The sequence below is a fragment of the Phyllobates terribilis genome, unplaced genomic scaffold (assembly GCF_046119375.1).
Source record: "Phyllobates terribilis strain yellow unplaced genomic scaffold, ASM4611937v1 Scaffold_3602__1_contigs__length_74119, whole genome shotgun sequence".
Lineage (NCBI taxonomy): Eukaryota > Metazoa > Chordata > Amphibia > Anura > Dendrobatidae > Phyllobates > Phyllobates terribilis.
In genome coordinates, this window is record NW_027366355.1 from 4038 (window position 1) to 18033 (window position 13996).

General features: G+C 42.2%; 2 protein-coding genes across 2 annotated transcripts; one reads left to right on the forward strand and one right to left on the reverse strand.

Moving 5' to 3' along the window:
• Positions 1–784: 784 nt before the first annotated feature.
• Positions 785–2123, reverse strand: LOC141248216 (uncharacterized). Its single transcript, XM_073669331.1, has 5 exons — positions 2103–2123; positions 1703–1751; positions 1329–1504; positions 933–992; positions 785–826 (listed from the first exon to the last, which is right to left on the reverse strand). The coding sequence occupies exons 1-5, from the start codon at positions 2121–2123 to the stop codon at positions 785–787; spliced, it is 348 nt and encodes a 115-aa protein (XP_073525432.1).
• Positions 2124–2802: 679 nt separating this feature from the next.
• Positions 2803–13098, forward strand: LOC141248217 (uncharacterized). The gene is given in 11 exon segments (XM_073669332.1): positions 2803–2821; positions 2919–3145; positions 3750–3779; positions 3974–4208; positions 4211–4225; positions 4228–4578; positions 4581–4746; positions 4748–4907; positions 4910–5090; positions 12508–13049; positions 13051–13098. Coding segments are annotated over 11 exon segments (1974 nt in total).
• The last annotated feature ends 898 nt before the right edge of the window (positions 13099–13996 follow it).

A 13996-nucleotide genomic window follows, 5' to 3' on the forward strand; every position in this document is an offset into this window, starting at 1 on the left:
TATTAAGGCAATTATGAGAGACCGATTGTGTATCCAATCACTTTGAGCTCGAATGACACGGGACTGAGCCCTCTAGCACTTCTGTGCTTCAAGATCTTCAGTATCTGCAAAGTGCGAGAAAAATCTAATTCTCGTATTCTACAATACCAGAAACTGCAGATGCAAATTAGGGAAGAAATCTAGGGTTGAGTGAGAAATTGGAAGAAAACCTGGGGAAGCTTGACAGTGGTGGAAGCGGCGACTAATGTGTAGCCGAGGAGCTTCGATATGAGAGGAAGTAAACAACCTTTCGCCGGTATTTCGCCATTGCGAAGCGAATTCAACGCACAACCGAAGTCCATCCCAAATATCTTCATCTGAGTTCAGTGTCCGAATCCACCAAAGGCAATGAATCTCAACCCTTTTCGACTCTTTCTACACCTCTTCGATCCATTGACATTTGCAGTAGTTATTTACAATCTTCAAATCTTCTCACTTCAAATCTTACGCTCTCCTTGAAAGTGGAATATGTGGAGAGAGGATGTCTGAAGTAGATTTAGGTTGAGAACGGTTCTGGCAGTTATCTTTCTCTCACAAAAACAAAGAATAGAAAATTCTTTTGAGAATTGACGTGAGATTTCAGAAACGTGAGAATAGGAAGAGAAGGAGAGAGATAGAGATAGAATTATTGGAAAAGAAGGGAACAGATGTTAATTGGAGAAAAAACCTCAGCCTTAATTTTTGTACAGCTGGCTTAATAAGATGGCTTGGAAAAACATCCTGCTTTAATTCGCCCATTAAGATCTCACTCGAGCTTCTCCAATTCACCCATTCTCTCTATAATTGCCTGCGAGGAACATGAAAGAAACATATGAAAGAAGTTATAATATAAATCTGCATGTTCTTGACAAGAGAAGAACTATTATTGAAAGGATCCAGGAAGAGCATGTTACCCTCTTTCTTGTTTCTTGAAGTTCACCAGCAAGAATGAATTCGTCAAGTATAAGGTACACCTGCAGTGGAATACATACATCAGGTCAATAATCTTATGCTAAAGTATCTGTAGCTATTAGATGTGGAATAATAATACACAGAATTTATTAAAAGGTGCAAATGTATAGTCATAACTGGCTAAATTTTAGTACTATTATGATTGTTATGCAATCCTGAGTGTATACAATAGAGTTAGGCTAGCAGAATTTAATTTGATGAGGAAGACAGCTGATTAGCATACGAAAGCAGGAAGTCATAACACTTATTCCTACTACAAATAAAAAGCAAGGATATCCTGAAAGGCCAACAACATATGAAGAAAAGAAGCATCTTGATCCAAGAGTTGATGCACTCACCTTATGGAAGTTGAATACCAAATCTAGCTCACAAACATTACTGAAGAAGTGATCCAATATCTCCACAAAAAGATTAATGCACTCCAGATATGCTAGCTCATTATCTGTGATGTCAACACAGATGGAGAAAAACAATCCATCATAGCGTCTGTAGATAACCTTGTGATTCCGAAATTGCAAGCAACAAACACAATAATTCCACATCACTACTTTACACACCACCGAAATGTACTGTATCATAAGCTGTATTCATCAATTCACCAGAAGAAATTCAGACGAAAGCTTAAGATATGATTGGGTTAATTATACAAAAATTAGAAGACGTGGCAGGGGAAAATGAAATTTAGGTCATGTAAGCAGCGGAAGAGCTACCTCAACAAAATTGGTAAACTTAGGGTCTCTGTTCACTACTAGCCGATGGATCTGCAAATGATCATTTTGAATTAGCACAGAGGAGAGCAGAAATCAACGATTAACACACGATACTAATGGAAATGACTTGCAATCGAAGAGCATTCAACACGTAAACGGTAATCAGAATGACACGGGACTGAGCCCTCTAGCACTTTTGTGCTTCAAGATCTTCATTATCAGCAAAGTGCGAGAAAAATCTAATTCTCGTATTCTACAATTCCAGAAACTGCGGATGCAAATTAGGGACGAAATCTAGGGTTTGAGTGAGAAATTGGAAGAAAACCTGGGGAAGCTTGACGGTGGTGGAAGTGGCGACTAATGTGTAGCCGAGGAGCTTCGATATGAGAGGAAGCAAACAACCTTTCGCCGGTATTTCGCCATTGCGAAGTGAATTCAACGCACAACCGAAGTCCATCCCAAATATCTCCATCTGAGTTCAGTGTCCGAATCCACCAAAGGCAATGGAATCTCAACCCTTTTTCGACTCTTTCTACACCTCTTCGATCCATTGACATTTGCAGTAGTTATTTACAATCTTCAAATCTTCTCACTTCAAATCTTAGCTCTCCTTAAAAGTGGAATATGTGGAGAGAGGATGTATGAAGTAGATTTAGGTTTTAGGTTGGGAACGGTTTTGGCAGTTATCTTTCTCTCACAAAAACAAAGAATAGAAAATTCGTTTGAGAACTGACGTGAGATTTTCAGAAACGTGAGAATAGGAAGAGAAGGAGAGAGACAGAGATAGAATTATTGGAAAAGAAAGAAAAGATGTTAATTGGAGAAAAAACTTCAGACTTAATTTTTGTACAGCTGGCTTGGAAAAAACATCCTGCTTTAATTGTATAGGAGGATGATTACCGTAACTCTTCAACCCTCGCCGCTTATTGATATCAGTCCTCAAAACTTCTCCATTGCATATATCCACTCTCACTCTATTAAGTCACACATAGTCAAACGAAACAAAAAACTACGAAACACAGTCGTGGTGCTGAGAGCATTAGTAAAAAATAAAATTAAGATTCTTAACTTTAAATTAGTAAAAAATAAAATTAAATAAATAATGGAATATGTCATAAAAAGTAAGTAATCATGTCAAAAACTTTATACAAAGTTTTTTTTCAAGGAACTAATTATATAAATTCTTGTGAAAATCACCATTGTGGATGGTCTAAGTAGTCTTCTCCAATGGCGTCAACTTCAATGTATCAGTAGCAGCTCAGCCTCTCCTCTCCTCTTTCAACGAGAGAATCCGACCAGTGTTGGACGCCGTCGACCGTGTCCGGTCGCTCAAAGTCACAAAGGAAGGCATCCAACCTCCTACAATCGTCGCCGTAGGAGACCAGTCTTCCGGCAAGAGCTCCGTTCTGGAGTCCCTCGCCGCCATTAGCCTTCCTATTAGAGATATATTAGAAATAAATAATATGTATTTACTTGATTTCCTAATATATAGTATCCATATCTTCCTAGAAGATATCTCATTTCCTAATATACAGCATCATATATTCCTAGAAGATATCTCGTTCACACTTGTATATATTGAGGTCTTCCTCTATTAATCAACACACAGAATTACCATTCCATCTTCTCTTATCATGGTATCAGATATCCAGTAACCTCGAGATTCTGCCTATTGCGACTCCGACTGGGCTGCGTGTCCGATATCCAGGAGGTCTCTTACAGGATACTTCATCAAGCTTGGTTCATCTCCCGTCTCCTGGAAAACCAAGAAACAGATGACAGTATCGCGTTCGTCGGCAGAAGCCGAGTATCGCTCTATGGCAGCCTGTTGCAGCGAGCTCTTATGGATTCGGTCTCTTCTCACATCTATGGGCATATCTCTTCCATCATCTATGCGGCTACTTTGTGATAGCCAAGCAGCCCTACACATAGCCGCCAATCCGGTCTTCCACGAACGTACGAAACACATCGAGATCGATCTGCATTTCGTTCGTGACATTATTCAGGCATGCATAGTCACTACCTCTCACATCTCCACTACAGATCAACCGGCCGATTTGTTCACGAAAGCCCTCGGTCGTCAACAGTTTCAGCATCTACTATGCAAGTTGGGCATTACTGACTTACATGCTCCAACTTGAGGAGGAGTATTAGAGATATATTAGAAATAAATATATGTATTTACTTGATTTTCTAATATAGATATCTCATTTCCTAATATACAGCATCATATCTTCCTAGAAGATATCTCGTTCACACTTGTATATATTGAGGTCTTCCTCTATTAATCAACACACAGAATTACCATTCCTCCTGTTTCCCTCACTCTTGAGTACGCCGGAAAAACCATCCATACCGACGATTCATCAGTGGCCGCCGCCATTAATAAAGCCACACGTGAGCTTGCTGGAAACTCCAAGGGAATCTCCAACACGCCGATTACTCTGATCGTCCGGAAGCCTGGAGTTCCCGACCTTACTATGATCGACCTTCCCGGAATCACCCGTCTCGCGTCCACGGACAGCCGAAAACATCTACGAGCAGGTCCGGGACATTATCATGGAGTATATCACGTCGGAGGAGAGCATTATCCTTAACGTTATCTCCGCCTCCATCGACTTCTCCACGTCAGAGTCTATCCGGATGTCTCAGTTGGTCGATAAAAGTGGACAGAGAACTTTAGCTGTCGTCACAAAATGTGATCGGTCGCCAGAGGGACTGTTCGAGAAGGTCATGTCCGACGAAGTCAGCATAGGCCTCGGCTACGTCTGCGTTCGTAACCGGATCGGCGAGGAAACTTTCTCGGAAGCGCGTGCGGCCGAATCAGAGCTGTTCAACACCAATTCTCTGCTTTCCATGATCGACAAATCCATCATCGGAATCTGGCCCGGAAACTTGTTGAGATTCAGGCTTTGATCATCTCCAAGTGCTTGCCAAACATAATTCGGCAGATTAACGACAAGCTGAACTCCAACGTCGCGGAACTCAAAAAGATGCCCAGAAACATAAGCTCCGTCGCCGACACCATGACAGCATTCATGGAATTCTGGGCTAGCGAAGGACTCCCTTAGAAAGGTCCTAATCACATGCGAGTTCGACGAGTTTCCAAATGAGGCTAAAATGCATTGCACAGCACGTCTCGCTGAATTAATGGACGGATACTCCAGCAAGCTTCAACAGAGCTCCGGCAGCTCTGCAACGAAGGCTTATTTCTGATGGAAGAAGTTGCTGCGTTAGAAGATTCCAAGGGAATCTGGCTCCCCAATTTCCTCCCAAGAACCGTCTTCCTCACCTTCTTGCACAGGAAGGTGAGTGGCATAAACCCTACTCCAGCGGACTTCATAGACGAAGTTTGTGACTACTTGGAAGAATTTGTCTTGATGGTAATGATGCATCACTGCGCCAATCACCCTCTGTTAGTAAAGATGAGGTAGTTTAACTATGTTCCTTAGTTTTGATGAGATCAAACTTAGACATTTTATTTGGAACTCAAAGTGTATGCAGAGTTCAAGGTAGCTTGATGGTAGTTTGAAGTGATTTGAAGGTCGCTTAAAACTTTGGTGACAATAATATTCAGCGAGACCAAGCGAGTTGAAGTAATCAAGCTGAAAAGGAGTCTATCTGGGAGGACGACTTAAAAGAAGGAAGAAAATGCTTTCTATACAAGCGACACGCACAGAAAGCTGGCAACTAAAGAGCACGTGTTAAATGCGTTCTTGATAGTGCAAGTGGCACATAAGGTTGCAGCGCGCGTCAGAAACAGTTAAGCCGGCTACTTACGTGGCAAGACGAGATTGGGCAGAGTAGGAGTTGCTCTAAACGGCCCAACAGACTCCTTCTTGACACAATAAGGATTTAACACGTTTTGTAATTTTGTATTAGTGTTTAGCTAGCTTCAGTAGAATTCTATATATAGCTTTAGAGTAAGCTCGAGTATAGAATAATCGTGAATTGTAATAGAAAATCTTTGAGAGTATTGCTTAAGTTTTGTTTGAGAAAAAGAGAGAGAATAGTCTTTTGTAAACACAATTCTGAGAAGTTGAATACAATCAAAGTGAGATTACACAGAAATTTGTTCTTGTTCGATACACTATCTAGCTTCTCTCTTCCGCCATTGCTACGAGTTTCAAGCTTCCCTAAGCACAACTCGTTGGAAAAGCTCACCGATCCTACAATTGGTATCAGAGCTTGGATCTTCGTTCAAGAACCCAGGTTTCTACTTTGATCTCTCTTGTTCTTCCCTTCTGCAACATCTCTCCCTCTCGATCTTTCCCTCTTAAGAATCAACACCATGCCTGGAGAATCCAACCAACACCTTCTTGGGATTTCGCTCAACAAAACTCACCTTTTGATCGAAGGCGAGCTAGACTGGTGGATGGCTATGACAAAGAACTACATTCAACAGACCGACTATCAGTGTTGGAACATTATCGAGCGTGGTGATGAGAAGGTTGAAGCTGCAACAACCGCCAAGCCTTGGGGACCAGTAGAGTACGCTCTAATGGAAAAGAATGCTAAGGCTCGCCAGCTCATCCTCAACTCTCTTCAGAGGAAAGATATGGACAAAATCATGAGCATCGCTACCACTCAAGACATATGGAAAGCTGTTCAAGAAATGCATCAGGGGAGTGATGATATGAAGAATAATCGAAAGTTCGATCTACAAAGGGAGTTTCATTCCTTCAAGATGTCTGAATCCGAAAGTGTGTCAAATTACCACTCAAGATTCCAAGTGCTAGCTGATAAGATGAGCGCGACCGGAATAGTCACTGAACCATGGTCGCTGTCATTAGCCTTCATCCATGGTGTTAACACTAAGTATGACACTATCAAGAAGATAATGCTGATGACAAAAGCCACCAAGACTCTTCCAGTTGCAACGCTTACTGGGAAATTCCGAGTTTAAGAAATCAAAGACAGCGAGCAAGCTCATTCAATCAAGGAATCAAGAGGTACTACTCTTAAGCTCACAAAGGTGCTACAACAACTCGAGAGGGAGACCTCCATCGATGAGGGTGAGGACGCTGAAATAGTGCTGATGACCAAGATGGTCAAAAAGTTCTTGAAAATCAAAGGTAGCTTCAAGAAAGATCAAGGCGCTAAGCGAGACCTGACAAACGTTACCTGCTACAATTGTCAAGAAAAGGGTCACTTAGCAAAAACCTACACAAAACCGAAGGTCGCTGCGAGCTCTTCATCCAACGAACCTAAGAAGGCGTTCTTCACCACTTGGGGAGATTCAGATGAAGAACTGGATCTTGGCGAAGACATGCAAGGACGCTGCCTTATGGTCCAAGAAGAATCTGATGATGATCAACCTGTTCAGGTATCTTCTATAAAATTAAGCGTCCTTCCCAAACAAGATCTAATTGATCTCTGTCAAGGTCTGATCAAGGAAAATAATTTGCTGATGACTCAGAATACTGAGTACACTGACGAAATTAGCGTCCTCAAAACTGAAACACTCGAGATGACCAAAAAGCTTAAGGGTGAAACGGTTGTCGTTACAAAGTTTTGTGAACTTTGTAAAGGCAAACGCATCGCCCTTCCTTCAGACTCGAATGTTTCAGCTTAACTTGACACAATCCTGGCTGAAATTGACAAACTGAAATCAGTCTATTGAGGCAAAAACTGTCAACCAAACAGTGTTTGTCCGATCTAGACCCGGTTTAGGGTATACATTTGAGCTCTCCCCTTCTAAGGACAAATCATTGACTGAAAAGAACCTTAAACTTTCTCAAGATCTACAGTCTTTTAAAAGTAAAAATGATTATCTGGAAAACAAGATAAGGGCACTTGAACAAAACCCAAAAGAATCTAGATGGTATCATGGGGAACGAGCTCATAAGATGTATGTCAAACAGGCAAGAACTAAGCCCAAGAAAATTAAGCTTGAAAAACAAGCGCCCTTCCGGCCAGGAAAGGGTAAGTACGGGTATGTGCGAGGCAACTTGTATTGCACGCACTGTGGCAACAATGGTCACAGGGTTCATGAGTGCGCTTCTAAGCAAGCTCTCAGGGAAAAGAACCGTGCCAGATATGCGCCCAAGCCACATATAATAGTAGACCTGAATGATCCCTCATACTATGACCCAATAGAGCCCAAACATGTTAATAAACCTAGGAAAGCTATACTAGGGGGCGCATCTACTAACCCTCCCTTGAAGCCCAAGCTTCGATGGGTTCCAAAGCTTTGATTGCTTTCTTTGCAGGTTGAAATGAGAGGAGGTGACGCGTGCTTAATGAAGAATGATTGCCTTTGTCACATGATCTTATATATACAGTCTTTACTCTCATTTCAAGCCACATAAAGGAGGAAGAATCTCCTTCAGGAACATAGCAAGAAAGAGACGCTTATACATTCTCAAAGGGTCCTACTTGCGATGTGGCTAAAGTGGGATGCTATACTGTTGAAGCGACCCTACTTTTGTCTCAGTGGCCTTGAAGACAGAATCAACGATCTCTAGCAAGGACGCTCCATCTACTATGGTCTCAGTCTAAGGGTCCTAATTTCGCTGTAGCTGAAGCGGGATCCTATACTGTCCAAGCGACCCCCACTTCAGTTCAACGACCCCCACTTTTGTTCAGCAACCCTCCAAGAAGTTTAAGCGACCCTACATCAGTCTCAACGACACTTCAGCGCCCCTCATGCAGGGTCAGCGAGACCTTTGAAGGTTCAAGCGCGCGATTACAAGACCTAAGCCCCCCCTTCAAGGCCTCAGCGGGACTAGTTCATGCTTACACAAGCTCCATCAACGTTTCTGAGAACCCTGTCCATCATGCGAGGACCAAACACATTGATGTTCAACATCACTTCCTTAGAGATCACGTGGAGAAGAAGAATATCAAGCTCACTTTCTGCAGAACTGAGGAGCAAGTCGCCGACATATTCACTAAGCCTCTAAACAGGTTTCCCTTCCTCCACCTAAGGTTGCTACTGGGGATGATCCCTATTGACTAAGGTAATCATGGTAAGCATGATAAGTTCCATCCATATTGACTAAATTATGCACATTTGTACTTCATATGGGGAACTTTAGGAATGAGGATTAGTACTATCTTCTTGGTGTGTTTTATCTATTTTAGAGGATCATAAAAGGCATGATTGCACTTGAGCTTCATTCTTCATTAAGTGTTCATTACTTTGTATGCTTATTCATATTCAACCCTCTAGTAAGACATGATGATCGCTTCTAGCCCATTACAAAGACAAACGAGATATGATTCATGCTTACGCTTCCCACCATAAATCCCTCTCTTCTGTAACGCTTCCAAACCCAATTAGCCACATGTGGAAGTACTCATGAGTGAATACATATGTTTCAGCTTACCCTGAGTGACTTTGTGTGTGTTATATTCTATTTTCCCTGCGTGCAATACATGATATTCTACATGTACATTCCATGTTTCCGTGTGTAACATTTTTTGTGTACAAGTTTATATTTTTATTGCCTCAGATATTTGTGTTGTAATACACGTTATACTTTACTTCTATCTTAAGTCACGCTTTCTTAATCCCTGGGTAAGACTGAGTCTGGGTGGTAAGGACGCTGGTCCGTGTCGCTCAGAATCCACGTGTTGAGTTGTGCTACACGCGTCCTCAATTATTCATGCAACGTTCAAAACGTGTGACCATTGGAGTTATAGCCGTTGGCAAGTGTATTTTGTGCTGGATCCGTGTCAGAATCAGAGAGCCGTTTGAGATTGATCCGTTGCTTTGTGACCGTTGGAGTGCTAGAGTCTTGAGCACGCTGAGTTTGAGATGACCTATAAATATGTATGTAAAGACCTTCTTTTTACGTTACCTTATTTCTCTCTCTCTCTCCCATCTGCTCTCATCCTCTACCTCCATACTCTCCCATCCTTACTCTCTTTCATCCTCATCCTCTGACCATGACATCATCCGAATCCACCCAAAGTTCCATCCTAGCCAAGCTCCCACCTGCAGAAAAGGCCGCTTATCTAGAATACTTGGCCTTTCAACAATCACAGTCCTCCAAAACACAAACCACCCATACACCTCCACAACCCACAAAAACACAATCCCACCAAACTGTAACCCCTCAAACTCAGTCTGCTCAGGATAAATCGTCTCAGGCACATTCTGAGGAGCATGCTGCTGAGGAGCGCGAAAAATCGAGATCACCTACTCCATCTCCAGTGCGCGACCCTCCACCACCTCAGTTTATGGAGATTGAAGATTCGCCTATTAAGCCGAAGAGAAAGCAAGCAGTTTCTGGCTCCGGTGAGTCGCTTTCTCCAAAGAAGGGTAAGGCGCTTGTGGTGCATGAGGATCCGATTTCTGAACCGGAGTTCGAGCCGTTAGCTCATATGATTCGCACAGCTCTAGTATTAAAGCCCGATGAGTTTACTAGCGCTTCTAAGAAGCGACCTCGCCATATTATTCCTGCTGAATCAGATGAAGAAGAGGACGCTGCCAACGACGAAGAGGAAACCGCACCTGTGGTGAAAAAGCCTCTCCCTGCCTCAACATCTGAGAAGTCTAAAGGCAAAAGAGTAAAGCGCTTACAAGGTACGACTAGATCTCAGCTACCAGTTGTTCCAGTTTCTAGACCTCCTATAGCAGCGGGGGTAGCCAAGAGATAACTGTTGTCGCCAGTAATCACAGCGCAAGAGACGTGGAAAGCGCTGAAAGAGAAGTTCAAGCTCGATGAAGCACTCGACATGCTTAGCTTACAGGGTTGAGATACCCTTGAAGTGGCCCCGACAAGAGCGAATCCAGACCTTGTGAGAGCTTTCTACTCTCACATGAAACCATACGAGCCAGTGGACGCCAATCATCCAAGCGAGATGATCGTTGTTACCTGGAACAAGAAGCCACTTTTCATTCCAGTTGCGCATCTTGCTGAGGTAATTAATATGGAGAGTGGGCAGGGTAACTTCAACCATGTTCTGAAGAAGAACTGGCCGCGCGGGTCCAGCAAGCTGAAGCATGACCTTTTTGGTGATTACGCCAATGAGAAGGAGCTGAAGGTAGACTACCTACCCTATCCTCTTCGAGTTGTTCATTACATTATCGTGCGGAATATTATGCCAAGGAAAGATAAGCGGGATGTTGTGACAATCGCTGATGGGGTGCTACTGCACAAGTGTTTGAAAAGGGAGCTCATAGACACTCCACAGATTATGTTCACGCACATGTACACCTCGCTGGCGAATAAAAAGGCAGGCATTCCTTTCCTGCATTTGGTAGCTAAGTTGATGCAGAAGCATCAGGTCTACAACTCAGAGTTTGAAGAACAGTTTGACAAGGTTCTGTCAGAGAAGACTCTTGAAGATCTGGAAGGTGCAGATTCTGATGAGCCAGAGACTAAGCAACCTCCCAATCTGTCGCTGCCCAAGTCTGAAGAACCACTGTTTGCCTCTACATCAGCTGTGACCAATGTTGGCGTTATGCAGTCACTGGATAGAATTGAGCGAGCTATAAGAGATGCCGCTAAGGAACAGAGTGAACGATTAGCCTTGATAGCTTATCAGCTTACTCAGATTGCTAAAGTTGCGAGCGAGATGCTGCAAGCAAAGAAGGATTGATGACTCAGATCAGTTCTTACCCAGCTCTCTCTAGCCTTTTGTCTAAGCTTGCTTCTATTTTGCCTTAGTGTTGTTTTTGCTCATCCTGTGATGTATATGTTTTTCAAATGAATAATATGTCGGCTTATCATTTTTCACTATTCCTGATTGATTGCTTGTGTGCTTATCTACGCATACTTTGGTCCTATTGATTTTCAGCATGCCTAGGAGTTAGTATACTTAAGGAGTTTCGAGAGTTCCCTATGTGTTGTACTTTGACTGCATTTTTGATGATGTCAAAAGGGGGAATTTTGAAATGTGCATTTAGGAATGCTATTCTATTAACCAAAGTCAAGAAGGATTCAAACCCATGTCTTGATCTTAGGGGGAATGAAAGACAAGCTGAAGAGAGGTAAGGTGATGTGTAAGCGAGCTTGTTTCATTGTTCTATCTGTTTAAGTGAGATATTATTCAAATCCATATGCTATTTTTGTGAATGAATCAAATAAGTTTGAAATCATCAAAAAGGGGGAAATTGTTAGTAAAGCTGAGGTAGCTTAACTATGTTCCTTAGTTTTGATGAGATCAAACTTAGACATTTTATTTGGAACTCAAAGTGTATGTAGAGTTCAACGTAGCTTGAGGGTAGCTTGAAGTGATTTGAAGGTCGCTTAAAACTTTGGTGACAATAATATTCAGCGAGACCAGGCGAGCTGAAGTAATCAAGCTGAAAGGAGTCTATCTGGGAGGACGACTTAAAAGAAGGAAGAAAATGCTTTCTATACAAGCGACGCGCACATAAGGCTGGCAACTAAAGAGCACGTGTTAAATGCATTCTTGATCAGTGCAAGTGGCACATAAGGTTGCATCGCGCATCAGAAACAGTTAAGCCGGCTACTTACGTGGCAAGACGAGATTGGGCGGAGAAGGAGTTGCTCTAAACGGCCCAACAGACTGCTTCTTGACAGCCAATAAGGATTTAGCACATTTTGTACTTCTGTATTGGTGTTTAGCTAGCTTCAGTAGAATTCTATATATAGCTTTAGAGTAAGCTCGAGTATAGAATAATCGTGAATTGTAATAGAAAATCTTTGAGAGTATTGCTTAAGTTTTGTGTGAGAAAAAGAGAGAGAATAGTCTTTTGTAAACACAATTCTGAGAAGTTGAATACAATCAAAGTGAGATTACACAGAAATTTGTTCTTGTTCGATACACTGTCTAGCTTCTCTCTTCCGCCATTGCTACAAGTTTCAAGCTTCCCTAAGCACAACTCGTTGGAGAAGCTCACCGATCCTACACCCTCAGCTTCATTCAGTGATGAGGCGAAACGCGGAGAGCGTTGTGTCGAAGTTGAAAAAACAGGGTATGGAAAGGATGGAGGATATGCTTGAGATGGAGAATACAGCAGACTACACTTGTAACCCTGAGTACATTTCCACGTGGAACAAGCTGATGGCCCACCAGAAGGCCTTCATGGCGATAGTAGAAGGAACGACTAAGACGCCCACGGTGTTGAAGATCGAGGGGTTCTAGGAGGTTGACGTGGCGCACATGAGGGCCCACAAGGGGGTGGCACAACAGGCGTTAGATATAAAGATGAGGGTCAAGGCGTACTGGAAGGTGGTGTTGAGGAGGGTGGTGGACTCGGTGGCGTTGTATTTGCTGTTTACTGTTAAGAGTTTGGTGACTAAGGAGTTGGAGGCGGGGGTCGTGGAGGAGATGATGAAGCCTGGGGCCGGAGGGATTGAACGGATGCTTGAAGAGGCGCCATCCATGGCCGGAAAGAGGGAGAAGTTGAAACATAGCGTGGAATTACTTTGGGGAGTCGAAGAATGTTCTTGCTAAGATTATGGACGGAGTTCTGTGACTAATGAAGTACTTGGAGCTAGCACTATCAGGAGTCAGGACAATAATGCAATGCTACTGTCAAGTATGTAGTTTGGAGGGTTTGGGTTAAGTTCAGTTGTATAGTAGTTCGAAGTTAAAAATATGGTGTTGGGGAAGGTTGTAATGTTTTGAGTAGGGAAGTTTAAAATTATGATGAAGTTATGTAAGGCAGTTTATATAGTACGAGTATGATGTTAGGGTTAATCTGATAGTGAAGTGTAATGCATGTTTGGTTTGCATGTAAGCTGGAAGGTGGGTAGGGATTTAATGGTATTTTGATTATTTAACTTAGTTTTTTTTAAATTGGTCAACATTCGGAAGGCAATTCCTTATTATTACTATGGATAATTGCAATACAAGAAAGAAAACTAAGGAAAGAAGACTGGAAAATTCGCAGTTTTTTTTTCCCGCAAAATCTTGATATATACATCAGGTATTCTTATAAACTAAGGAAAGAAGAATGGGAAATCCTCAGTCTTTCTCGCAAAATCCTGATATACATATGAGGTACTTGATACATATTTAAAATTCTAACTACTCCCTCCGTCCCAAAATATTCTTGTTACCAATCAATTCCATGGAGAAAATAGAGAGAAGAGAGGAATAGAACAATAGAACTAATTGATTAAGTTGAACTGATTACAACGATCTCCTTATGTAGATAACAGAACTAACTAACTATCAGTACTAATTACAATAATGCCATTCATTCAATACATAGTGATATAATGCTATCATCCCCCTCAAGTTGGAAGTGGTGAGGCAATTTCCAACTTGGATAGTAGTTCTTTGTGCTGAATACTGGTGAGGAGTTTTGTTAAGATATCAGCCAGCTGGTGTTTTGTTGAAACATGTGTGAGAGAGATTAGCCCATCTAA

What these genes read in the sequence shown, in the direction of transcription:
- LOC141248216 (XM_073669331.1), bottom strand. Translation starts at nt 2,123, where the DNA reads ATGGCGAAATACCGGCGAAAG. An exon ending in TGGCGAAATACCGGCGAAAG is followed by an intron (nt 1,752 to 2,102) that starts GTTGTTTGCTTC and finishes GATCATTTGCAG; the next exon opens with ATCCATCGGCTAGTAGTGAA. An exon ending in TTCAAGAAACAAGAAAGAGG is followed by an intron (nt 827 to 932) that starts GTAACATGCTCT and finishes TGTTCCTCGCAG; the next exon opens with GCAATTATAGAGAGAATGGG.